We start from the raw sequence: 27,943 nt of genomic DNA, 5'->3' as shown, positions 1-27,943 counted from the left end.
AGGTCGCGCAAAAACAAGCCCAAGTGCAGCAATTTTTATGAAGCTGCAGTTAGCGATAGTCGAAGAAGAGGGGGAAGAGAAAAATGATACTTTTCTTTCTATTTTTTAATCTATTTTTTATTAAATAATTATTTCTTAATGTTCATTGCCCATGGCATAAATTTGGTGGGCCATAAGTCTGCCACATCATCAATTAATATAACATTTTAAGGATTGACTAACAAAAAAATGTTAGAAAAACAGAACTTTAAGTATGAAAGTGAGCCGAATAAAAGTAAAAATAATAAAGTGTGATTTATTTCAAACTTGAAGATAGTAAAATAAAAGTAACCTACTTTAAAACAAAAAATTTTTATATTCACATTCATATAATTTTTATAAGGTAGTGCTATTTGCATTTTCTTTTACTTCTCACTATACCCTTTTTAATTTTCGACCGATCACATGAACTAAAAATGATCAATAACAAAATATTAATAAGGGTGTTTGAGAAGTAAAATATGTGTGTGAATATAACTATCCTTTAACCACAACAAGTGGCCTAGTGGTAAGGAAGCGAACTGCGGCTTCCCAATAAACAAAAAAAATATGGGAGGTCCCGGGTTTGATGCTCCGAACTAGTGAGTCTGCTTGACCCTTGACACAGATAGGATGAAATTCTCTATAGCCTATTCGGACAAAAAAAAAGAGAAATAACCGTGACTTGCCACTAGTTCTAGTTGTCCCCCTTTATAAAAAAAAAAAAAAAACTATCATTTTTACAATGGCGGTTGAGCACAGGAGCAGTGTTTCGATCATAGCCTATGAATTGACAATTATGCCCACGCTAGTCTGTACTTCTTCGGATTCTGGGTTGGCTCGCTCGCTCACTACTTGCCTGAAAGCTCCAAAAACCAGAAACTGTCCTCCTCGGTCGGGACTCGGGAATTGAAAATCTCACCTCCTGGAGAATATTTTCCGGCGTCCTTCCGAAACGATGCCGGCCGGCGATTGAGAAGACCGCTACGCTCCGCACCGTACAAGTTAGTTTTTCTTTCTTTTTCGTCATCGATACATACATGTTGGATTGAAAATTGATGATCCTGATCCTGTACCTGTTGCTGTATGCACCAAAACCTAAAAAGGAGAAGAATTTGATGCATACAGGAGTGTGATTTTCTTGTGCTCTGTGTGTGTATGTGTTATACCAAAACATAAACATAAAATTGAAGTTCCGATTCTGATTTTGATTTGTCGACTTGAAGGAAGGATCGCAATGGATTTGTCATTGGTTGATAAAGAACCTGCGGCGGCTGCTGTTCTGCAGCTACAGAGATGGGGCCCTTCTCTTGCCCACCTAAACCTTTCCGAATTTCGCCAAGCTTTTATTTCTCCAACGAGACAGCTATTGTTACTGCTTTCTTACCACTCCGAAGCCTTGTTTATTCCTCTACTTAGCGGTGATTCCTATTACCTTTACTGTGTTGCTAGTTCCCAGTTCTGTTACCGGGTTTAATTTCTCTTATTGTAATTTACTGCAGGGGACTCTACAACTGGTAGTAGTAATCTGGAGACTGGCTCTGGTTTCTGCTCACAAACATTGACACCCCCTGGCAAGTCAGATTCAATAGGGGATGATTCAGTTCTAGATTTTGATAATGATTTCACCTTTGATAGGGAAATTGCAAGATCCGAAAACTACCCTTTTGTTGGTGATGTTAACTCTTTGGCTTGGGGTATCTGTGAGGATAATTATGATCAGAACAAGGATGCTTTATTTAGTGAAATTTTGTTTGTATCTGGCAAGCAAGGTCTGGTGGTACATGCTTTTGTTGAATCCACCCGAAACACTGATGTTGACAGGAATGCACTGCATGGTGAGTATGTCCAGGGGAGGTGGGTGGAATGGGGGCCTTCTGCCTCCTTAGTTGAAAATATGGTGGTGGAGGAAGCTACCAGCTTGAGTGTTAATGCCACTGGAAATATTGATTTAAACAGAGCCAATGGAGACAGTGAAAGTCCCCATAACAAATGTAATGTGCCTGGGAACGACGAGTTGCCAGAAGGCATTGCTTCTAAGAAATGGTTGCAATCTTTTCTGACAAAAGTTGAAACTGTTGAATACAATGGTAACATATTGACCAAGTTCCCAGAAAAGTCATTGTTTCCTTGCTCTGCAAAAGTCGTTTCATTTGGTTTGTTTAATAGTAATTTACCATTTCTGGACTTCCCTTCTAACAGTGATTCAGTGTCAAATGAGTGCACCCTGGAAACAGTTCACGAGTCAGAGAGTGATAACTCTATAAATACACATTTGACTTCATCTGGTCCGCATTTCAAATCTGAAATTTTGTCTAATATTTTTGGTTTTGGAATGAACTGTTTATACAAGTGCTCCAGAGTGTTTTCAAGCAATTCACATTGCTTTATTGGATTTGTTTTCACACAGGTTGATCCTGTAACTTTGAATACTAGTGATGAAAGTGAAAATACTAAGAAAAATAATGTACTTCTAGTTGCTAGATTAGATAGGCGGGGAATTCAGTGTGTTTCCTCAGTGAAGCTTGACGAGTGTCCAAATATTGGCTCAGTGGTACAATGGACAGACTTCCAGTTTTCTGATAGCCTTCTTATTTGTCTAAATGCATCCGGCTTAGTTGTTTTCTATGGAGTAATGTCCGGTGAGTATGTTGCACATTTAGGTATTTCACAGACTTTAGGACTCAACCCTCAGTTGGATTTTCATAAGCAAGGAGCATTGTCTCTAGGTTCTGAGCAACACAGTACTGAATTTGATGGAGTTGATTACAAAAGAGTTTTGCAACATGGTGATTCTTCTGATAGGAGAATGTTCAAAAGGTTGATTGCTGCTTCACATACCTCCCTAATAGCTGTTGTTGATGATTATGGTGTAATATATGTGATTTCAGCTGGTGACTATATACCGGGCATGTATTATGAAAATGAGAAATTACTTCCACATATTCAGCAGCAAGGGCTAGGCATGTTGGGTGGTTGGGAGGTTGGTGGTTGTGATATAGGTCACCAAAGGGTATATTCTAACATATCTGGTTCACAGAATTCTATTATTCAATCCATGACAAATGACAGATCTTCTTTCCTGGATGATTGTGGAAGTAATGTGCTTAGAAACCAAGAGTTGGACGGTAAGCGAGAAGGGAAGGGATCCAGCTCATTTTTGGGTAGATTTTCTGCTTCAAAATTAACAGATCAGAAGCCTTACTACTCTGAAAAGAAGCCACACTTGATGCGCAAGATCTTTCTTCCCCCACAAAAGTTTAGGGAATATGATCCTATCTGTTTCTCTCCATTAGGAATTACTCGGCTTGTTAAGAACAGGAATATGATGAACCCGAAGGGTTCTCACATTGTTCATCTCAATCTGCATGCTGAGTTCGTAGTTTGTGATGACAACTTTTTGAATACACGGTGTGAAATGTTTTATCTCCAAGGGAGGGAAGAAGCCTTTGTTGGAGAGGCAGTGGGCTGCACTTTCCAGGGATGTTTTTATTTGGTAACAGAAATTGGTCTTTCAGTAGTGCTTCCTTCTGTATCAGTCTCATCAAATTTTCTTCCTCTTGAAGTTATTGGGTGCGGGCAGTTGACCAATTCAGGCACCGGAGATCAAGTTAAAAGCACAAGGGAAATGAAAGAATCTCAACAGCCTTGGTCACCCTGGAATGTTGAAATTTTGGACAGAGTCCATCTCTATGAAAGTGCTGAAGAGGCAGATCGCTTGTGTTTGGAAAACGGTAAGGATTTAGTTCTCTGCAGAACTCTTTAGCTTTTCCTTATATAGCTTATACCACATATGAATCTTTGTAGGAGAAAGCCTATCTTTTAACCTCATATCCTTTATGATTTGGTGTCCATACTACTGTGCCGGATTTGCATTCATGTTATACTTATAATTGTTTCATGGTCAGCCGACAAATGGTTAATTGACCACTAATGCATTATATTTTAAATTACCATGCTTCTTCTCTCTATCAAGGTCTAACTATTCGCATATGTAGAGAATGTACTCTCAGTGGTTTGATAACTATGCAAAGAGGGAATAAAGAATTTTTTATCATTTTTTTGGGAGGTTAATAAATCAAACAAACAATAATGAACCACAACTCTAGCTTGCTATATCAAGGCTAAGGAAACAAATTAGAACCTGCCTCTAGTTTTTTTCTAGATTAATAATTAAAAAAGTAAATTAATTGCTGCATATTAGAAAATAAAAATGTCTCATATTGTGAGGACATTTCTGTATACATGCTACATGTGTGTGACATACGTGTATACTAGATGTTAATTCTCCATGGTATGAAAAAAAAAAATCTCTTTAACCATTTTTTATCATCCTTCTGATATTCCTTCCCTAAAAATAGGTTTGTCTTGAAACTTTCCAATCTTTTGCCTTCCTAGGCCATCTACCAACCTCACACCGCAAGACCATGTATAAATCCTCTACTTTTCCTTTTGTATTATCCCCTCATTTGACCATTTACATTTATTTATCATCACCGACACAGTACTTAAATCTTCTAGCATTAACAACTAAATTGATCCCTCCTAGAAAGGAAAAGGAGTTGTGCCACAAACTGCAAATGTGAGATATCCACTTCTTCCCTTTCAACTACCAAACCCCATATCAAATACAACTCCTTGACCAACCTACTTAATGGAGTGTTTCATGGTGTTAACTTCTTATGTCTTTAATTAGCAGTACGTTAGCAGCTATTATAGATGCATTTTAATATGGCGTTGCAAAACCAAGTTGTAACTTGTAAATTTGTAATTATAGAAAGACCAAAATACAAGTAAGGTCACGTGACCAACTTTTTTTCTTTTGGTTTCTTATTTGTTTCTTATAGAAATATATTGGATATGGGAAATTTCATAGAGTTTCTGCATCTCAAGGCATGTTGAAATAAATTCTGAGCAATCAATGCCATGTCAGGATGGAACCTGAAAATATCTCGGATGCATCGACTTCAGTTGGCATTGGACTACTTGAAATTTGATGAGATAGAACGGTGTGATTCTCTACTTTTAGATTCTGCATTGTTGTTGCTTCCTATGGAAAATGATCTTCTGCATTGTGATTCTTGCTTGTGTATTTTGGATCATGCTATTTGAATATGTTTTTCTGTACATTTCTGCATTACATATGCTGAAGGTAGGGCATTAGAAGGTTCTGAAACAGGTAGGTCTTGTAGGATAATATGTAAAAACTTGTTTTCTATTATCACAAATTAGGTAGCCACATGATTTATAAACTGGCAAAACTGCATTCTTTTCAAGGTCATTTACACTTTGTACCCTTGTAGTTTGAATGAAATTTCACTCTGGTGCATGATAATTCAATTTGATATATTTATACCAAGGGATTGCACAATGTAGCAATGTTGATTTCTCAATTTCTACCTCAAGTCAAACAAATTGGGTATAACATGACAACCATTTGAACCAATATATGGTGTAATCAAAGGACTCAAAATTATGTTCTTTGTACAACTTAATACGCAGCAACTTCACAGCTGGTAACAACAAAGGGGATACCAAAAGGGTGGGCAATATCCCCTGTCATGTGTGATCGTGGAGGTGTTGCAGCTGTTGTGTTTGGTGAAACATATTTTTATTCCTTTTTTCACCTTTTAATTGTTTGACGTGGGTGACTTGCCTTTACTAATCTGTTTGACAGAACGTACAAATTAATAGGAGGATTAACATTACTAGGATGTGCAAACTAAGACCCTTTAGAGGGGAAACAGTAAGATTACGCCCCTTTACACTTGATGTAGCAAAGAAAATTGCTTTAACAAGTTCTGGTAATCTCGTAGCTGACAACTGAACTGATAACCAATCTTGCTTCAACAACCCTTTTTCACCATCTGCTTCTTTTTGTGACAAAAATCAGAATGAATGCTTCTCTCATTCCTTTATCATGAATATTTAATCATTCATTTTGGTGTTGGACAGATCATTAGAAATGCTTGTTGGTGTCAATTTGGCAGAAGAAGGAGTATTAAGGTTACTCTTTGGTGCTGTGTATCTGATGCTTCATAAAGTTGGCAATGATAATGAGGTTTCTGCTGCATCAAGGTAGGTTCAGTTACCATTTTGCATTGGTGGATGTTCTGAGTAAGTACTATTTTTGTTCCGTTTCTTACTCAAGTAACGAAATGACACATTAGCTGTTCAAATAGACCTTAAGGGTAATGTTTTTGGTAGTGACTAATCTTATTTCCATGTATTTGTTCAATACTGCTAATCAAATTGAAGTGTTGTGGACACATGATGTTTTATATCCAAGAATTGTTCATGGTTTTGATTCTTTGTGCACCTTTTGCCTGGCTTGCCTTTTCTTTTTGGTATATGATATGATTGGAATGACCATACATGTCTCATATATATTTTTACAATGGTCTTTATACTTAAGCTTGTGGAACTTATTTTGTTCATTCTTGTATTTCAGGCTTCTTGCGTTGGCAACTTGCTTTGCAACCAAAATGATTCGTAAGTATTGGTTGGTTGAACATAAGAAAGATGCATATGAATATGATAGGACCCAGATGCTTTCACTTCTGCCAGTTTTACCAGAAAAGGTACAAGATGAAGTGGAAAATTCAAGAAGACTTCGTGAGATGGCTCAATTTTTGGAGATAATACGAAACCTGCAATCTCGACTTGGTTCAAAATATAAGAGACCGGACAGAGAATTGGTAAGTCATCTCTTTCCTCTCCAGATTTTTAGTTGGAACCACATTTGTGTTTCAATATATGTAGGGTAATGTTCTTTCCAAATGTCCAGCATGTTATGTTGCCAGTGAGTTCAGGCCAATTTGACCAAATAATAAAAGAAGAAAACTCTAAATTCTGAAGCTACTGATGCCCACAAGGAAGCCCCAAAAGCGCACCTTTCCCATAAGCACTACCTTCCTTTTCTTTCCACCAAAAAACTTAACCTTCTCAGGGAGATGGGTATCGCTTGGGTATCGCAAAGAATTGTTAACTTCTTTTCAGTGAGTCCCATTCTCCGTCATGGATGGGGAGGAAAACCCAGGGTTTTGTTCGGCTGTATATTTCGCAGAGTGTTGGGTTTTTTGGATGGAGGGAAATCAAAGGATCTTTGAGGATTATGGTGTTACATGCGGAGATATGGGATAAAGTTAAGTTTCTATCGGCCCTAAGGACCACAGTTTCTAATGAGTTCTCTGGAATATCGCTTTCCTTGCTCTGCTTAGATTGGAAGGCAGCTCGTCCCTACTCTGACTGTGTTTTTGTTTTAGGCTGCTTGTTTTTTCTTAGTAGTTTTTTTTTGTTGCTTGTTGTGGTTGCGGTGTTTGGGCTGGTCTGCTGGACCACCCTCTTCGTTTGCCTTTTCTGCCCTTATTAAATTGTCTCTTTATAAAAAATGAATGGACCAATATAACCCTCCTCCAAATGAATGGACCAATATAACCCTCCTAAATTAACTGATCCCACAAGAAAAGCCACTGGACAACAACAACAAATGATCCAAACTTTCTGCAGCCTTTCTACACATAATACGCCCATGGGGAGAAAGAGAAACAAAGGGTTACCTAAATTGCAACAAAGCATAGGTATTTAACTATCCATGAGACATTATCCAAGCTGACACACATACTTTTAAAGGAACTTTAGCTTTTCAAATCACAATGAGGGAGCAAAGAGAGCCGGGTAATCCCTTAGGTGTTTTGATAGAGACTTACATGAAAATGAAGAGGGGTATAGATCTGGGAGGTTGATATCAGATCTTTTGGTTATCATGGAAAGAATGGGATAGGAGTTTTCATTTTGTGGTGTGGAGCTGGATCGTTTATGAGCTAGGGTCCCTTTTGGTCTTCTCTGTGGTCATCTACTGCATCGTAGTTGTGGGAGTTGTCTTTTTTCCTGTTATTCCCTTCAAATTGGAGTGCAGCTGTTCTGTAATTTGTAGGCTTCTCTATAGTCAAGTTGTTTTTCATTAGTTTAGGCTGGTACTTGTAGCTGATATTAGCTTTTGCATTTGAGGTCCACTTTGTTTTACCTTTCTTACGCATAAATGTTTCTTTATCCTATAACCTATTAGGAAAAAAAAAAATCATATTTTCCTTACTGCAATTAATGTAAGTAATATATTATTACAGGTGGACAGTGGGGAAACATCGGCACTACTAGACAATGATTTATCACAGGATGAATCTCAGTTGATAGTTGTTTCTGTAGACCCCGTATCTTTGGAGACATCAGAACAACAAGACTTTCCTGTATCTACATCTGCCTTTAACTATTCTGAGAATCTTGCATTGACACCTGTGGATCCTGCAGTGCATTTGGACCCGGAGGATTTGAGTGAAGTATCTCTTGTGCCACGAGGGGGGTTCTTAGAGAAGAAAATTCTTCCCTTGGAAAACCCCAAAGAGATGATAGCACGCTGGAAAATAGATAATTTAGACCTCAAGGCAGTAGTCAATGATGCTTTACTCACTGGTCGTCTCCCCTTAGCAGTTCTTCAACTCCATCTTCATCGTTCAAGAGATTCAGTTCCTGGAAAAGAGCCTCATGATACTTTCACTGAAGTCCGTGATATTGGAAGAGCTATTGCTTATGACCTCTTTTTGAAGGTAGCTTACTGATGCTTAGCTATATGAAGATATTGTCTTTTATGTTTCAGCAATAATATACTTGACGACCTGCAGGGTGAATCTGGACTTGCTGTGGCCACATTGCAAAGGCTTGGAGAGGATGTAGAAGCTAGCCTCAAGCAGTTATTATTTGGCACAGTTAGAAGATATTTACGAGTGCAAATCACTGAAGAGATGAATAGATATGGCTACTTGGGCCCATATGAGTGGAAGATATTGGATAGGATATCCCTCATTGAGGTACATAGACTTGTACTACATGTCTTTCTTACCTTACGAACATATCTGGTATGATTTCAAGTACCAACCAGATGATTTCCTTTGCAGTTTATAAACTTACCTTATCATTGTTTATTTAAACTTTTGTGGTGTAGAGACTTTACCCTAGCAGTAGTTTCTGGAAAACACTTCACGGACGGCAGAAAGAATTCATTAGAATTCCAGCAAGTTCAAGTTTGCCTAAGAGATATTATTTGCGCCTGTTGCATTCACATGCATTCAACAATTCTACCATTGAGTGCGATGACATTGATGGAGTTGTTTTTGGTTCATGGGCAAATGTCAATGAAAATCCTTATGTTCGTATGGTTGATGAAGATAGTGCTTATGCTGGATACTGGGCTTGTGCGGCTGTATGGTTTAGTTTCTATGACCAAAGAACCATTGAACGGGTAAGTCACTCTTCCTATTTCTGTGTCCATATACATATAGTCAGATATAGGTACTTCAAATTGGTCTTTGTAAAGGTTCTACATGTGCTGAAACTCAAGTGTAATATCCAATCCATCGAATTTGTGGTTGGAATTTAAGCTTCTTTGGAACATGATGGTTGAAAAAGTTTCCAAATGAGCTTAACTATATATTACATATGATTTATATAGAATATCAACTATGTCCACTTTAGAAATCCCTGAATCTTTAAGGTCTTTTCTTGTGTTCCTGTGTGTTTCTTGACAATTCTTCTATTTTCCATGATTGGAAAAACCCTGATTGATTAAACTTTATAAGCTTATAAATTTATTTTAATACAGATAGTCTTGGATCAGCCATCTTTTATGGGTGTGCATGTGTTGTGGGAATCACAGCTTGAGTACCATGTATGCCACAGCGACTGGGAGCAAGTCTCTAGACTCCTGGACCTTATTCCACCACAATTTTTAGCAGTTGGAAGCCTCCAAGTCAGCTTGGATGGGTTACAGCCTGTTTCAAATGTTGGATGCAGTAGGCGATCTGATTATGGTGCTTACCTGTGCTCTATTGAAGAATTGGATGCTGTCTGCATGGATGTTCCAGAAATCAAAGTTTTCAGGTTTTCATGTAATAACATGTGCTCCATATGGTTAAGGATGCTGATGCAAGAGAAACTTGCGAGAAACTTTATTTTCTTAAAGGAATATTGGGAAGGCACTGCTGATATATTACTTCTGCTTGCCCGTTCTGGCTTCATTACTAGCAAGTGTGAAGTGCCTTCCAAGGATGATAAGATTGAGAGTTTATCAGTCCCTCAATTTCCACATGAATGTGGAAAATTTCATGTCGGGACCTTGCAAGCCTTGCATAAGCTACTCATACATCATTGTGCGCAGTATAACTTGCCATACCTTCTGGACCTTTACCTGGACCAGCATGAGTTGTTACAAGATAATAATTCACTTGCATCATTACAGGAAGCTGCGGTAAGTTTAAAGATATGCAGTGAGCTTCTCAAAGCTGGTCTACTCTAACAGAATTTCCTTTTATCTACTCTATTGGCTGTTATTTTGTTTATGCTATTACATTGGTTATGTCTACCTCTGACTGCACTTTGTATCACTTTAGGCTATATTTGGGAGAGGGATTTCCAAATCACTAGGATATGTTAGAGGAGATTAGAAATGAACTTCATGAGCATTATAAAGACATGTATGAGAGATTATAAATGACTCCTTCCAAGTAGTTATTTGCAAAACCCTCTCACATGCCCTTATAATTTTCTAATGCATTCTATCTTACATTTTGTTGTCCATGCCTTACTAATTTGGCTTCAATCCCTTGGGACTTTGAAGGTCCCCCACCCATAGATAGCTTAGTGATAAAATGCAATTTGTTTCATTTTTTGGTCCCTAACATTTACAGTTAGATGTTTAGTGATAAAATGCAATTAACTTTTTTCTATTTATAAATAGAAGGAATTGTAACCCCATGGTGCCCATTAGAGGAGTAATATGGTGCATCTTAAGAGTTTACTACTATATGATGTTTCTCTAGTATTGTTGACAAGACCTATTACATCAATAAAGCCTAGATTTTAGAAATTATTGCTCCATTACAGCATTAAATACGTAACTAGATGCATTTGCAGCAGTTTGGTTAACGTCTGTATGGAAGCCCAGGACTAAGCTTGCTGGCTGAAGTCCAACAGCGAGGCTTTTTTGGTGGAAAGAGGACTGCCATTGTAAAATGTCAAAAAGTCAATCCAAGAGTATATGTCAAGAGTTATTAGTAGTCAATGTATTTGGTCTAATGAAAACTCAATCTCATTGAAGTTTTCTAAGAGTTTACTACTATATGATGTGTCTCTAGTATTTTTTGTATTATAATTTATAAATGAGTCTTTTACCTATTCTTAGGAGTCTTAAGTAGTTCCATTTGAAACCTATGAAGAAAGTAAATTCTGGATTAATGAAACCAAGTGTTTCTATAAAGGGGTGTGCCCTGATATCTCACTTTATACTTTAGCGTCTCTTATATTGTTCTCTATCTAGCTAATTGCTTGAGAGATCTTGCATCAGTTGTCCTACTTTCTTATCTCTTATTGTATATGTCAACTGGAAAGTAGCCTTGGGACTTTCTAGATGCTTCTGTATCAATTGTCCTACATCAAAACCACCAAACTTATATAAAAGAGGACATTATTTTCAGATGAGCCGATAACACTAGACATGATTACCCCATTCAATATAGTTCCTTGAAACCCTTATTAGTTTTCATAGTCAACCATTAATTGTTTACACAGAGCCAAGTACTTGCACATTACTCCGTATTTAAAGAATTCATTCAGCTCAAATCATTGAATACCTGTGACTTCTAGTTATTTGATGCCTGTAGCTCTTCCTTAGACCATAATAAATCAGCAAATAAAACTAAATAGGCAAATTTCAAATTCAGTCACCCCTTTATTTAAAAAAAATTTAATTTCTCCAATTTCTAAAGCACAAGGTCCTTAAAATCTGTGTGTACATTTTAATATGTTGGTACTGATGACTGCATTGCAAATTTCAGTTCAGCAAAGTCAAACAGCCTCACCTCTGTATTAATTGCAATAATTGGTGTAGAAGCTTTCACAACATCCCTTGCTTCAGATCCTTTTTTTGGTAACATATTTTTATGGGGTAAAGGCCTTGCTTCAGATCTTTAATTACCTTACCTCATGAAATTTTTGACAAGATGTCCTCTGGCCTGTAAGACCTGAATTGCAATGTCTAAAGCTTCTTTGAAGAAAAAAAAGAAAAGCCACTAAAAAACTTTGTCTAAATATAAGACAGCAAGAACAAGACTCTAAGACACTGTGTTCCAATCAGACAGGTAACAGGAAAAGAGTAGCCCCACTGAAATACCGAAGCTCACAAGAATTCTCAAATCGGACTCTACCAAATATTTTCCACCTACTCCCCCCTCTCATAACAATTTTGTTTTGTTTTTTGGTTGGGGGAGGTGGGGTGGGTGAGGGTGTTGCGTTACAGTTTTGCAAACACTTATTTCTTTAGATTCTTCTGAAGTTCCTCAGGTTCTCTTAGTTCATTCATCCATGATCCACAACAAACAACAAATCTATGCCATTGACACTGGTAAGTATGATGTGGTGTCAGGTTCTAAACCCTTAAGCACCTATCTAGAAATCGCTAAAGTTTCTTGCCCCCAGACTTTATAGGGTTTGGCTGTGAGCCCCAGTTTAATAGATGTGTCAGAAAGCTGACAAGTTTAGTCCTGGGTTATTCAAAAAACTAAAAACATTTTCTGACGTAGGGTGTGGGGGAGCTCATTTATGTATTTACTTTTATAAGGAACAAGGCATTCATTATAAAGTGAAAGAAAGTATGGCAAAGGGAACAGAACAAGGTGTACTGCATATAATCTCAAAATCAAGATTTCTCCTTAAATCTAGATTGTACGGCAAGGGGAACAGAACAAGGTGTACCACATATACTCTCAAAATCAAGATTTCTCCTTAAATCTAGATTCTCAAGGAGAAACTTAGGAAATTTAAAATATTGGAAAACACCCCTAATGTTGATAAAATATGATATCCATTTTTTGATAATCTGCTGACTAATGTTCTCTCTCTATTCATAAGTAGTTTACTGAACTAATGTTTTCTCTATTCATAAGTAGTTTACTGAAACCCCTCTTAATTCCTCCACAGCATTTGGTTGTTCCAACAAAGCTAATTTATGGATTCTATAATTTTTTATTTTTTAAGGAGTCATATTTGACTGACATCACTTTACAGCTGTGCCCACGATTGTTTTATGTCTATTAAACTATTTTGGATAGTTGTGAAGTACTTCGTAGTTTGCATGAGAAACCGACCCTATTTTCCAATTCATTATGATTTCGGTTCACTATTGTGTAATTTTGGAATAAATGTTGCAAAACTTGATATTTTCTATTTTTAACCTCTGTGCCAATTTTCTTGTTTCATCCGTCATTGGGGAGGCAGCAGTGTTAGAAGTCACCTAGGCTAATGGAGAGTTGTTTTCCTGCCACTCTTCTAAATTGCTTCATGAGCTCTATTTGATAATATATCATATATGCAGTCCTCTGACTTCTCCCTTACCTTCTTATTATTGTCAAAAACACCATGCATGTCTCATATGTTTTCTGCAATGCATTCCTACAGGGAGATTGTGAATGGGCAAGATGGTTGCTCCTCTCTAGGGTAAAGGGGTGCGAGTATGAAGCATCATTTTCTAATGCTCGCACGATCATGTCACACAATCTAGTTCCTGGTAGTAACCTAAGCGTTCCAGAGATGGATGAAATAATTCGTACCGTTGATGACATTTCTGAAGGAGGGGCAGAATTGGCAGCTGTGGCAACCTTAATGTATGCTTCTGTCCCAGTTCAAAGTTGTCTGAGTAGTGGTAGTGTAACGAGGCATAGCAGCACATCAGCCCAGTGCACACTAGAGAATCTTAGGCCTACTCTTCAGCGTTTCCCTACATTGTGGCAATCATTTGTATCAGCATGTTTTGGGCATGATCCCATTTCCAGTTTTTGGGGGCCTAAGGCAAATAATGGTAAGCTTTAGCTACCCTGTTTTGCAGCAGTAAAGCACTTTTAGTTCTTTGATAATTTGTTTCGTTGTTATTTACTATTTACAATTTTTCCAATTCAACTCTTTCAGATTATATAAATTGGCGCTGCAAAATATTTTTCTCTTCTGGATGTGATACATCACTTCGACAAATGCTGCCATGCTGGTTTCCTAAGCCTCTACGGAGACTGATTCAGCTTTATGTGCAGGTCTTGTTTTGTTGTTTATCATGTATCAATGTATTCCTTTCATTATTTATGGGCACGTTTGTGCACACACACAAATTTCTCTTTACTCTTGATTTCTGGTCAATTGTGACTTGAAATGGCATGTTATTTGCTCCATACAGATTCTCCTGTGCTCATCACTTGTTAGTGGTGTATGCTTATTTGGATTTGGTTGTTGTATCATATACTTGCATGATATTGCAGGGTCCTCTTGGATGGCAAACAGTGTCAGGTCTGCCAATAGGAGAAGGTTTGTTACATAGAGATGCAGAATTTTTCATAAATGCTGATGAGGATACTGAGTTCGGCGCAATCTCCTTGGAAGCTACCATCCAAAAACACATTCAGGAGGAACTCTATAATTCTGCGCTTGGGGTATCTGTATGCTTTTCTCGTGTTAACAATTATTAATATTACTCATATCAGACTAATTTTAGCTTCCATCATCAAATATTAGCCGTTAAAGATAGTTTTGTTTGACCGTGTATTTGCCACAGTGGCTTTGTTGTTGTTGTGATTTGAACTGCAACTTATCTGTCATCTAGTTACTAATTAGACTTTCTTGCTTGCATTGTCGTATTTAATCTAGTGAAGTTGGGGGAAATTGGTTTATTGACTCATTTTTTTATCTCAATTTGAATGGTAGATGTATATTTTACTGAGTGGTACTACAAAATATATTTCTTAAAATGGAAGAGCAAAGGGCTGTGATTAATTGTTTTTTTTTTGTTTTAGTTTTGCTGAGGAATCGGTTATTCATTCTATTGCTTCATTTATTCATGTTTGTTTTTGTGGGTATATCTTTTTAAAATAATTTCTTAACTGAATTGTTGCATTACTGTTCTTTCTGAGTTAACACAATGGAGTTGTAGGATTTCATTTTGATGATGTTGATACCATTGTACAACTGCTCAAATATATATTTGTTGAAACGTTAAAAGAAAAAAGAAAAGAAGAAAAACCCTATTTATTGCTTCTCTGGTGCTGTTACAATGTTCTGCCTCTCATCTTAGTAGTTTTATTTGTTTTTTTTGTTTTAGTTTTGCTGAGGAATCGGTTATTCATTCTATTGCTTCATTTATTCATGTTTGTTTTGGTGGGTATATCTTTTTAAAATAATTTCTTAACTGAATTGGTGCATTACTGTTCTTTCTGAGTTAACACAATGGAGTTGTAGGATTTCATTTTGATGATGTTGATACCATTCTACAACTGCTCAAATATATATTTGTTGAAACGTTAAAAGAAAAAAGAAAAGAAGAAAAACCCTATTTATTGCTTCTCTGGTGCTGTTACAATGTTGTGCCTCTCATCTTAGTAGTTTTATTGACTCCAGGAAAATTCACTTGGCTTGGAGCACCATTTACATCGTGGACGTGCACTAGCAGCTTTTAACCATTTACTTACTGCGAGAGTTCAAAAACTGAAGTCAGAAAGGCAAGCGCATGGACAAACAAATGTTCAAGCAGATGTTCAAACACTTCTTGGACCTATAAAAGAAAGTGAAAAGTCTCTTCTTGCATCTGTAAGTTTTAGTTTCTTCTATTCCAGTGTTATACTTTTGGTGAATGATAATTACTGGTATAGAAATATTTAACTTTGTATTATGGATGATTTTCTTCTGGTCTAAATTTATTTATTGCTGAGCCCTCGCTTTCATAAAAAGATTAAAGTCAAACGCTTACTACGGATCATGCTTTGAAGTTTGTTATTCTGCTCTATTGTAGGTCATGCCAATTGCAATTATGCATTTTGAGGATTCTGTGTTGATGGCATCATGTGCTCTCCTCCTGGAGGTTTGTGGCTTTTCTGCCAGCATGCTCCGCATAGACATTGCAGCCTTGAGACGGATTTCTTCTTTTTACAAATCGAATGAAAATATTGAGAGCTTACGGCAACTTCCAACCAAGAGTTCTGAATTTCATGCAGTTAGCCATGAAAGTGATATAACAGTATCTATTGCTCAAGCTCTCGCAGATGAATATCTGCACCAGGATATTTCAAGCAATGGTAAGCAAAAGGGTACTCCAAATGTAGCTGCTAGTAGACAACCTTCACGAGCTCTCATGCTTGTTTTACATCACTTGGAAAAAGCTAGCCTTCCTCAAACGGTGGATGTAAAGACATGTGGTTCTTGGCTTTTGAGTGGCAATGGTGATGGAATGGAGTTAAGATCTCAGCAGAAAGCTGCAAGCCATCATTGGAATTTAGTTACAGTTTTTTGTCAGATGCATCACCTTCCTTTGAGTACAAAATACCTTTCTGTATTGGCAAGAGACAACGATTGGGTTTGTACATATTATCATATCATAATTGTCATTAATTACAAAATGAATCTGATTTGTGAATATAAATTTTCTTAAACTTGGATTCCTTCCTCTTTTTGTCTCTTTAAGGTCGGATTTTTGTCGGAAGCTCAGATTGGAGGATATCCTTTTAATACGGTGGTCCAAATGGTATATATTGCTGCTAATTTAAAACGTATTATACAATCTTGATGTGAACCAGATATTTAATAATATTGCACCATTTCTCATTATATAATTTTTCAGGCATCAAAGGAGTTTAGTGATCCACGTCTCAAAATTCATATTTCAACAGTTTTGAAAGGCATGCAGTTAAGAAGAAAAGCTAGCTCCTCCTCGTATTTAGATACTACAGAAAAGAATAGCGAAGTGTCCTTTCCAGAAGAAAACATTTGTGTCCCGGTCGAACTCTTTAGAATATTAGCAGAATGTGAAAAGCAGAAATTTCCTGGAGAGGCCATTTTGATGAAAGCGAAGGAGTTGTCCTGGTCAATTTTGGCAATGATTGCCTCTTGCTTTTCAGATGTGTCTCCAATATCTTGCCTAACAGTCTGGCTGGAAATTACTGCTGCAAGGTTAGTGCTGATATTCATTTACAATTGATGATGCTTCCTGGATTGTGTATTCATTTAAAACTATATCTATATGAATATTTTTATGTTGAGACTCACTGACTCCGCACTTGGTTTAGATATTTTTGTGATATGAATTTCTCAGGTGTCATTACTGATGCATTATTTTTCTTCTGACTGCAACTTTATGCTCCACAGGGAAACTTCTTCTATTAAGGTGAATGATATTGCTTCCAGAATTGCAAGAAATGTTGGAGCAGCCGTGGAAGCTACTAATTCCCTTCCAGCAGGAAGTAAAGGCATGTGTTTTCATTACAATAGGAAAAATTCAAAACGAAGGCGGCTTTTGGAGCCCATCTCAAGAGATCCCTCAGATGCTTCAATTTCTAATATTTCAAATTCTCTTCCACGTGCAAATATATTTGATTCCCCGGGCCTTATTTCTAAAGGGGAAAGAAAGATAGAACTTGGGGAACGTATGAATGTTTCCAGTGATTCTGAGGAAGGGCCTGCTTTGCTGTCCAAGATGGTTGCAGTGCTTTGTGAGCAACACTTGTTCCTGCCTTTGTTAAGGGCATTTGAAATGTTCCTTCCGTCATGTTCTCTCTTACCTTTCATACGTGCTCTCCAGGTTTGTAAATAAAATTAAAATAAAAAATCCCTTCCATCTGTGATTTTTCATTTGAAGAGGGTTCCTCCTTTCAATAGGCTATTTCAGAGGGATTTTTTTTCCCGTCCTTTGCTTTTAGGCTATGTTTGAGTGAGGGATTTCCCAAGGGATTGAGGTCAATTTAGTAGGAAATTGATTAGAAAATGTTTGTTAGGCGGGATTAGAAATGCCTGATATGAGCACGCCTTTGTAATGCCTGATTTGCAAATTCCTACTTGGGAGGAGTCATTTACAAATATCTCTCACATGCCCTTGTAATGCTCATGGAGGGCATCTCTAATCCCTCATTCTACCATTTTGCTATCCGTTTCTTAATAACTTAGACCTCAATCCCTCTCCCAAACATAGCCTTAAGGATGTCTAGTTGCTGGTACTTGAGACTTTATGTTGTCAGATGCAACGTGCTGCTCCTAGAGCTGCTAGTATGTGTGGACAGTTCATATCTGTCTCCGATGATCAGCAATTGGCATATGGTTTGCATTGTTTATGTTAGAATTTCTTGGTTTATCCCTGGTGAAGTTTGAGCTATCAAGCTGTGCGCTGACATTGTCATGCTTTACTACTCTTTCTCAGCGTGATAGAAATCATGAATGCATACTTCTTCATAGATTAAATAACCTTGTGCTATTATCAATATTGAAGGATTTTTATTGTCTTTCTTACTGTCTTTTAGATGGAAGGGATTCGTTCAATATTGTTGAAAGGTCTTCGTTAATTTATAAAGATTTTGACATTGTTCAATTGATATCCTGTTGCTTCTGGAACTGAATAGATGGGTATGACAATGTATAAATTTTTTCTCCCACCTCAGGCATTTTCACAAATGCGCCTATCTGAAGCCTCAGCGCATTTGGGTTCATTTTCTGCCCGAATTAAAGAAGAATCAACACGCCTGCCAGTAAATGTTGGACGAGAAGCGCAGATTGGTACATCATGGATCAGCTTCACCTCCATTAAAGCTGCAGATTCAATGCTTTTGACATGTCCATCTCCTTACGAGAAAAGATGTTTACTGCAACTGCTTGCTTCAACTGATTTTGGAGATGGAGGGTCCGCAGCAACATACTACCGACGTCTTTATTGGAAAATTAATTTAGCAGAGCCATTATTACGCAAGGATGACATTTTACATCTTGGGAGCGAGACTTTAGATGATGTTTCCCTTGCAACGGGACTGGAGAATAACAGGCACTGGGAGCAGGCACGGAACTGGGCCAGACAGTTGGAGGCCAGTGGTGCACCTTGGAAATCTGCTGTTCATCGTGTAACTGAAAATCAGGTGCTCTTTGAATTTAAATACTAATGACTTTGTGCAATTAGCCACTGCTGTAGAATTTGTGCAACAACTGTTTTGGACTTTGAGCTGCAGCTAGACTAGTTGGTTGGTGGCTGGTAAAACTATATTAATTGAGTTGATTTCTGCATTCTTTGATACTTTAAATAAGCCCTGGTAAGCCTTTTGTTTTGAAGCATGACAATTTTGAGTAGAGGCCTGCACAAATCCTGATTGGCCTGTTCTATTTCATAACTTAGACCTCAACTACAGGGTATTGCAATTGGTGGTGGCAATTTAGTGACATGGCAGAGTAAGCAGCAGTCATTTGTGGCCAGATCTAGTGTGGAAGTAGAATTTAGGGCCTTACAGTGTGTGGACTACTGTGGTTGAAGATCTCAATAAGAAATTTGAAGATTGCTCATAGGGACCCGATGAAGCTGTGTTATGACAATTAGGCAGTTATCAGTATTGCTCATAGGGATCCAATGAAGCTATGTTGCCACAATTAGGATGCTATTGGTATTACTAAACATGTTGAGATTGATAGGCACTTTATTTAGGAGAACTTAACTGAAACTGTGATTATTCTACATTCTTGTATACATATAGCATCTCCCAAGGGTCTGAAAATTTTTGAACCTATGTCTCTAGTAAGTTTCTACAGATGCCTGATTGGTGTTAGATATGGTTATATTTCCTGGATATCCGCCGTAATAAACAATTAAATAGTATGGAAATAGGAGAGGATGCACCTTCTAATCTTATTTATACCTGTTTTTAGTTTCCAAAAATTGGATAGTTCCTTGACAATATTGCACATTGCAACCCATCTACTGAGAACCATGACTATTTTTTGAGAAAAATAAAAAGGTTTAAAAGGGCATATGGATACCTCATGTACGCATCAGTACTGTATGGGTCATGTTGAGAGTGAATCCCACACCGGGGAAAGGAGGAAGCTTTGCTTATGCTTACAAGTATTTGGGCTACTCCCCATATTGCCAATTGGTTTTGTGTTGTCCACAAGCTAGGCTCGATAATTCGCCACACGTGAGGGGGCGTGTTGAGAGTGAATCCCACTTTGGAGGAAGGAGGGACCTTGCATGTGCTTATAAGTAGTTGGGCTACTCCCCATATTGTCAATTGGTTTTATGGTGGAACCCCAACGTTCTTCAGGTCATCTATCCTAAGCACACTATAATTTATAGAAGGAAACTAGGAAAGGTATGGGTTAGCTATCAGTATTAATCAGTTGACAGATAGTGATTGATTATCTAGTAAGGTTGGTTGCAGGTATTTTCTTTGTTTATGTTTTCTTCAAAATTTGTAATATGTATGTATGCTTTAGGTTCCCTTGGTCAAAATGTGATCCTTGGTTAAGGAATATGAACATGGTAATATTGCATCACCTAAATCGTGAGAATATTCTGACCTCTTTCTCCTTTTTGTTTTCTACTGTTTACCAATTTAGGCTGAATCAATGGTAGCTGAATGGAAGGAGTTTCTTTGGGATGTTCCAGAGGAGAGAATTGCATTATGGGGCCATTGCCAAACGTTGTTCATCAGATACTCTTTCCCAGCTTTACAGGTACTTTGTCCTTCTATTTGAAACAGTTTTGAACCAAAATTCATTGACAGTCTGTTGTTTATTTTGTGAGCTTATTTGCTACGACGTGGTTTCCAGGCTGGGTTATTTTTCCTGAAACATGCAGAAGCTTTGGAAAAAGATCTTCCAGCTAGAGAGCTTCATGAGCTGTTGCTGCTTTCTCTACAATGGTTAAGCGGGATGATAACCCTGTCCAGTCCGTATGTTACATACAACACATTTTATTTCATTGTTATGTCTTTGTTTAATAACTTCACTAATTGGGGTAATCAATTTTCCAGAGCTTATCCACTTCATCTTATTCGAGAAATCGAGACTAAAGTGTGGCTCTTGGCAGTAGAATCAGAAGCACACATTAAGGATGAAGGAGACTTCAATTTAAGCAGTTCCAGCCGTGACCCGATTATGAAAAATAGCTCCAGTATTATTGACCGGACTGCATGTCTAATAACAAAAATGGACAATCATGTTGGTACATTTAAGAATAGAACGGTTGAGAAACATGATCCAAGAGAAAATAACCAGGCACATAACAAGAACTATGTATTAGATACTAGCTTTCCAATGACCACAGGGGGGAGTACAAAGACAAAGCGGAGGACAAAGGGGTACGGGCTGTTAAGACGGCCACCACTTGATGCGGTAGAGAAACACACTGATCTTCATGATGGTTCCAACCCTCCCAACGTTAGAAGTGATTTACAATCTCAGGACGAAAACATAAAAATGGAAATGTCATTTTCACGATGGGAGGAAGGGGTAGGACCAGCAGAGCCGGAAAGTGCTGTTCTTTCCTTATTGGAATTTGGACAAATAGCAGCTGCAAAGCAACTCCAGCATAAGCTATCTCCAGATAAAATCCCATATGAATTTGTAGTTGTGGATGCTGCATTGAAACTTGCAGGAATGTCTTCAAGTAAGAAAGTATCCTTATCAATGCTAGATGAGGAGGTGCGTTCTGTTATGCAATCGTACAACATACTGAATGAACAGCATCAAGTTGACCCAGTGCAGGTTATTTTGCAAATCTGCCCTTCTCTCATCTCTCTCTCCTTCTCTTGCACGCTATGTTTTTTCTTTTTTTTTCTTTGTTTTTTTTTTTGGTTTTGTTCATGTTCTCTTCACATGTATAAAGTATAAATTCCGTGCTAGCAACATATGCTGGCACAGGCTCTAAATCAGGCAAAAGCTTTTAGTTAAGCCACGTCTGCAACTTTTACATTGCTTTTGTTCCTTGTTTCAGAGACTGATTTTTCTAAATAATGACAGAGCTGCCACTGATTTTCTTTTCAACCCTCAGTTCTTCAAACATCACAGCGTGGAATTTCCCATCAAACTTTTCATCCTGAGTTGCAACTTCTTGCGCCTGATTTATTGGAATAGTCGGTTAATTCATTCTCTGGGATTATGGGTATCTAAAGTTTTCTTTATTGGAAGCTCTATTTGGTACTGGTCAACTTGTCTATATTTCTTTTTTATTTCCAGCAACATGTTTCAACATGTTTATGCTTTTTACTTCATCGGAGCATATTTTCTGATTCTTACCGTGCTGCCAGCTTCCCCTGTTTTCAGTTTTTGGGGACCCTATTCCATCATACGATTTGAAGAAGATGGAATAAAATAAAATTTGGACTTCAGTTGCAGCTCTGTAATTAATTAGAAAAAAGTAGTTTTCAAAACAAGAAACAAAAGCAATATAAAAAATGGGACGTGTGACTTAATCAAAAGACTTTGACTGATTGAGCACCTGAGCTAATACTTGGTTGCTAGCACGGCTCAAGTAAATACTTGGTTTTTTAACTTGGAACTTTTAGTTCAAGCTCAATAGCTTTCTTAATGGCTATTTGTGGTCTACCCCTTCTTTCTCTTCTAACAGAGACCCAATATTGTTTCGGTTACTTGGATGATGCACTTAATGTCCTTAAATTAACGTGATATTCTGAATATCGAAGGTTTTGGAGAGTCTTGCAACCAATCTTTCTGAAGGTTGTGGGCGTGGAATATGTAAGAAGATAATAGCAGTCGCCAAAGCCGCAACCATCTTAGGCATTTCATTTTCCGAGGCATTTGATAAGCAGCCAATTGAATTACTACAGCTGCTTTCCCTTAAAGCACAGGAGTCATTTGAGGAGGCGCATCTCCTTGTAAGAACTCATTCAATGCCAGCGGCCAGTATTGCTCAAATTCTTGCAGAATCCTTTCTAAAGGTTTGTTTAAAAATATTTACTTGTTCGCTTGTTTTATGTTCAGCTGGTTTTTTTTTGGGGGGGGGGGGGGGGTTGGGGGGATGAAGTCAGCATTCGTGGTGTTAGACACATTTGTTCTCATTGTGAACAGAAACTTTGTGTATATCCATATACATATGCAAAACGTGTAGTATTGTTGAGATTATGAATCCCACATTATGGAATTAAGGGACCTTCCATGTGCTTGTAAGGGGTTGGGCCACTCCCCTAATTTCCAGTTGGTTTTTGGGTGGAACCTCAACTTCCTTCAAGGGTATATATAAATACATGAGAAATGGTGACTTGCCAATACAAAATATTCTGTGTGTATACCACGGCCCCCACACCCTCCCCCCCCCCGCGTCTCTTTCAGGCATGATTCGCCTAATTGTGAATCTAGAAAGTTGCTTATATATCCTGCAAATTATATTTTACCATTGTTGTTGTCACCTCTACTTGAACCACTTCCATAGTCTATATAATCGTTAGCTGAAAAAAAAAAATGGTTCTTGTGTGCCAACAGTAATTTAATCGACAACACAATAAACAGTCTAGAAGACACAACACAAGTTCTGAACCCTAATTGAACTATCTATAGTTCCCCTTCAATAAGTATGTTCAACAGTTTTCATCTTTTAGATTTTTATAAATTTTTCTTCCTAAGGAGGTGTTTGTTTTTTCTTCTCTCTCTTCCTCAATTTTGATTGGTTATTTTCTGGGTGTCATGTTATCCAGTTGTTTTGGTAATGAATTGATTTCAAAGAAAGCAAAGACAAGCCATCTATCCCTTCTCTGTCAATTACCGTATCGTATTTGTATCAAATTTTTTACAATAACTCTTGTTGTTAGGAAATCTCCAGAGTTGTAATTGATAATCAATTTGGTCGGTATACAAGATGTGTAGGCAAAAAATTGAAAATTCAAATATCAAACCACTTATTAACCATTGACAGTATAGTTTTTAATATTTTATGTAACGTATAATGTAGCTCTTCTATAATGATGACTGTGTTAGCAGCTGTCAAATGAATTTAGGTTTCAAGTCTTGAGGTTTTTGTAACTAAGCTCTATTTGAGAGGTCCAGTATTTTACTTTAGGCTAGATATTCAGATTGTGGATACAATATCGACACTTCATAATTGTCTTTGGTATTAATAAAAATATTTTTCTTTTCAGGGTAATACACTTTTCTTCTTAATGCGTGATTAATTTTTCATTTTCTATGTAATTTTTTTTATTAGTAAGAAAATAGCTTAAATTTGGCTTGTGTATTTCTCGAGTCTTCACCTGTACATGAACACGTACATGATTCACTTATGGAATATAGTTTCATTTTGGATTTTGACTACGCTTTGTGCAGTATGTTCTACCTAATGGTAGTTACATTTTGGACAACAAAATGGCTTTAAAAGTATGTCAAACTTATGTTTCAGGGCTTATTGGCTGCTCATCGTGGAGGGTATATGGATTCTCAAAAGGAAGAAGGACCTGCTCCTTTATTGTGGAGATTTTCAGACTTCTTGAAGTGGGCAGAGCTTTGCTCTTCTGAGCAAGAAATTGGACATGCATTGATGCGTTTGGTTATTACCGGACAAGAAGTACCACATGCCTGTGAGGTACTGATATATCTTGATGTTATTGTTGAGTCTGAAAAGGTTACGCTGTCAAACAACGAGCCCGACAATATTAAGCTGAACATTTACAATCAAAGCATAACGTATTGAATCTATTTGTTGTCTTCCTCTTCTTCTTATTTGAATCTTGGCATATGTGGATTGTAGTAGTCTAAGCAAACAATTAAACCTGATAATGTCATCAAAATGCCTTAATTTGGAATGACTCCACCCAGAGGGTCCCTTAGAGTGAGAAGGGGAAACTAAGAGAGTGGACACAGGAAGATCATTGAAAAGGATCAATTATTGATACGGTTAATTGGACCATCTTTCATGTTCAAGCGCTAATGCTTTTTTGGCCTTCAATCGTGTTTTCAGGTTGAGCTTCTAATTTTGTCCCACCACTTCTACAAATTATCATCTTGCCTTGATGGAGTTGATGTTCTTGTAGCCCTCGCAGCTACTAGGGTAGAAGCGTATGTATCTGAGGGTGATTTTTCATGTTTGGCCCGTCTCATAACTGGAGTAGGAAACTTCCATGCCCTCAATTTCATTCTTGGAATTCTGATAGAAAATGGTCAACTGGATCTCCTTCTTCAGAAGTATTCTGCTGCGGCAGATGCAAGTGCTGGCACTGCTGAGGCTGTTAGAGGGTTTCGAATGGCTGTTCTCACATCACTCAAGCATTTCAATCCAAATGACCTTGATGCCTTTGCTATGGTTAGTATATGCAGTCTTGATTTCTTGTGACCCTTACGGCCTATGTGGTACAGTAAATTGTGTGGAAAATTATGTGTTTGATATTTTAGTACTGGATTGCACCTTAATCCAGGCTATAAAATAAATTAATAGCCTACATATGCCTCTGAACAGCTATCTAATACAAGAGCTGTTATCTTTATACCATTTTTGTCAGGTCTACAATCATTTTGACATGAAACATGAAACGGCTGCTCTCTTAGAGTCACGAGCGGAGCAGTCATCTGAGCAGTGGTTTGGCCGTTATGACAAGGATCAGAATGAAGATCTTTTAGACTCTATGCGGTATTACATTGAAGCTGCTGAAGTTCACAAATCCATCGATGCTGGCAACAAAACACGCGCTGCATGCGCTCAGGCTTCCCTTGTGTCCCTTCAAATTCGAATGCCTGACTTCCAGTGGCTGTACCGTTCGGAAACCAATGCCAGGCGGGCCCTTGTTGAACAGTCTCGTTTTCAAGAAGCCCTCATTGTTGCTGAAGCCTATGGCCTTAATCAGCCAAGCGAGTGGGCTTTGGTACTTTGGAACCAGATGCTGAAACCAGAAGTAATGGAAGAGTTTGTGGCTGAATTTGTGGCCGTGCTTCCTCTCCAGCCTTCGATGCTTGCTGATCTAGCAAGATTTTATAGGGCAGAGGTGGCAGCGAGAGGGGACCAATCCCAACTCTCGGTTTGGCTAACGGGGGGAGGGTTGCCAGCTGACTGGGCCAAGTATCTGGGGAGGTCGTTTAGATGCTTGTTGAGAAGGACGAGAGATTTGAAGCTGCGGTTACAACTGGCTACTGTCGCTACTGGCTTTGGGGATGTCATTGATGCATGCATGAACGCATTAGATAGGGTTCCGGACAATGTTGGACCACTTGTACTCAGGAAAGGTCATGGTGGTGCCTATCTCCCGCTAATGTGAGTCACTCACTTCATTAGTTCAAACCTCAGGAGGATTTTGTATATTCGGGAGAGTCTCTGTCTGTAAATTATTTAACAGGTTTGCGAGAAAATTACGGCATGTTTTGTATCCTATTAAAAACGTGTTTGGTATGAAATTCAAAATTGCTTTTAAATCTTTAATTGTTAACAACAGACCCGACTCCGTTTACCCTCGACCTCCCCTTTCCCTGAACTTCCTTTCTTTCTCGTCCTCCCAATCTCCATGACCAAACATTGACATGGCCTATTTTTCGATGCTGAAGAAGACGGATCATCTGGTGAAACCGATCTCGGATGCGAAGATGAGGACCTACCAGACGAAGGCGTTGGCAACCAAGGATTCAATCGGAAAAGGGGAAGAAGATATCGGTTTTTGACTTGGGGCTGGCTCAAAGTCAGCATGCATGTGGTTTGTAGAGAGGACGAAGAGAAGAAGAGATCAACGGAAGGGGGTTGTCAGCGCTTTGAATGCTGGTTGGGGTGGACCGGTAGTAGACATGGTGGTTGAGGCGAGAGTGGTGTTTGTAGCAATGGTGGTTGGAATGGCAATAAAGACAATTTTATTGCTATAAAACTTCAAATTAATTTTCTATGCCACCAAAAATCAAAAGAATATATCAAATATGAAGTCATAGGCTTTGATACCATTCAAAGACACATTCATGATGCATTGCAAACCCAGTACCTCATTAAGGAAAATACACGAGCTTTATGGGTCGCTTTGGCAGATCGTTTCGATCACCAAAGATACATCTTCTTGCCCTAAAGCAAGACACAACTGGCAGTATTTGCGCGTCCAAGACTTTAAGTCTGTGAATGAATACAATTCTGAAGTTTGTTCAATCTAATCACTTCTCAAGTTCTATAACGAGGATTTGACCGTGGAGGATTTCTTGGATAAGACCTATTCGACCTTCTCTGCGACCAATATTGTCTTGCAGTAACAATATAGGGCTCAGAAGTTCACTAAGTTTTTGGATTTGATCACTGTTTTACTTCTTACTGAAAAGTGGAATCAACTATTGATGAAAAATCATCAAGCTCGACCTACTAGCGGGATCGCTGTGCCTGAAGCACACAATAGCGAAAATTGATGCCCGAACTGCCGTTCCAAGCGTGGTAGGCGCAACGAGAAGTCGTCCAACCAAGGTCAATAGAGCCAAGGCTCACATAAAGGAGGAAACCAGGCCCCAAAAGCGTTCTAACCTCGCTCCTAAGTTCTCGAACTTCAAGAATAAGGGAAAAGCACCTGACACCATGGATATGGACATGTGCTACTTGTTGGGATTTACGACTCAAAATTAGGATGACGCAAAAATTAAGTTTGCGTTACCTATTTTGTTTGGTGTCCTATTTGAGTTTGGATTTCACTTCTTGGTTGGATTCCTTGCTTGGTGGAGAGATTTTGTTAATTAACTATTTGATTAGGATTAGGATTTTACTTCCAATTAGGATTAGAATTCTCATTGTAACCTAAGTCCTATGCGCTATAAATAGGACCTTAGAGTTAGTTTATTTTGTGTGCCACACCATTAGTTTAGAGAGTTTTCTCTAAATTGGGTTTTGGGTGGAGGGCACCGTTTGGAGTCATGAGTGTGTGGCAAATTCATGGCTCATTCATTCAGCAATGTGGTGAGAACCAATTTATAAGTTAGAGAACAATTTGGGAGAATTCCGTTTGTTCGAGTTCTCTACTTGTTTGGTTCAAGGTTTGTAATTTGTGAAATTTGGGTTGTGAGAGTTAAACACTCTTTTGTAATCTCTGTTTTTTTTGTGAAATTCCTCGCCGTGCTTTGCATGTGGACGTAAGCTTTACGCTAAACC

The 27,943-nt window shown here is 38.0% G+C and overlaps 1 protein-coding gene across 3 annotated transcripts; it reads left to right on the top strand.

Moving 5' to 3' along the window:
- Positions 1 to 854: 854 nt before the first annotated feature.
- Positions 855 to 26,253, top strand: LOC126602345 (uncharacterized). Of its 3 annotated transcripts, none has more exons than XM_050269180.1 (26): positions 855 to 1,022; positions 1,249 to 1,439; positions 1,521 to 3,752; positions 4,952 to 5,027; positions 5,974 to 6,096; positions 6,470 to 6,716; positions 8,145 to 8,621; positions 8,697 to 8,882; positions 9,017 to 9,313; positions 9,674 to 10,318; positions 13,522 to 13,921; positions 14,029 to 14,147; positions 14,370 to 14,546; positions 15,502 to 15,690; positions 15,893 to 16,453; positions 16,562 to 16,621; positions 16,718 to 17,046; positions 17,242 to 17,674; positions 18,525 to 18,992; positions 20,461 to 20,577; positions 20,674 to 20,795; positions 20,877 to 21,609; positions 22,548 to 22,802; positions 24,254 to 24,436; positions 24,812 to 25,153; positions 25,350 to 26,253. In XM_050269180.1, exons 2-26 carry the CDS (start codon positions 1,256 to 1,258, stop codon positions 26,097 to 26,099), a joined length of 9,705 nt encoding a protein of 3,234 aa, XP_050125137.1. In that variant the 5' UTR covers positions 855 to 1,022; positions 1,249 to 1,255; the 3' UTR covers positions 26,100 to 26,253. The 3 variants fall into 3 exon arrangements, with proteins under 3 accessions (XP_050125137.1, XP_050125138.1, XP_050125136.1); XM_050269181.1 differs by having other exon boundaries at positions 1,245 to 1,439; positions 14,370 to 14,540; XM_050269179.1 differs by having other exon boundaries at positions 1,245 to 1,439.
- The last annotated feature ends 1,690 nt before the right edge of the window (positions 26,254 to 27,943 follow it).

This window comes from Malus sylvestris, chromosome 15 (assembly GCF_916048215.2).
Source record: "Malus sylvestris chromosome 15, drMalSylv7.2, whole genome shotgun sequence".
NCBI classification, from domain to species: domain Eukaryota; kingdom Viridiplantae; phylum Streptophyta; class Magnoliopsida; order Rosales; family Rosaceae; genus Malus; species Malus sylvestris.
Note: the sequence above shows the minus strand (reverse complement) of the source record. Positions and strands in the feature narration are given on the sequence as shown.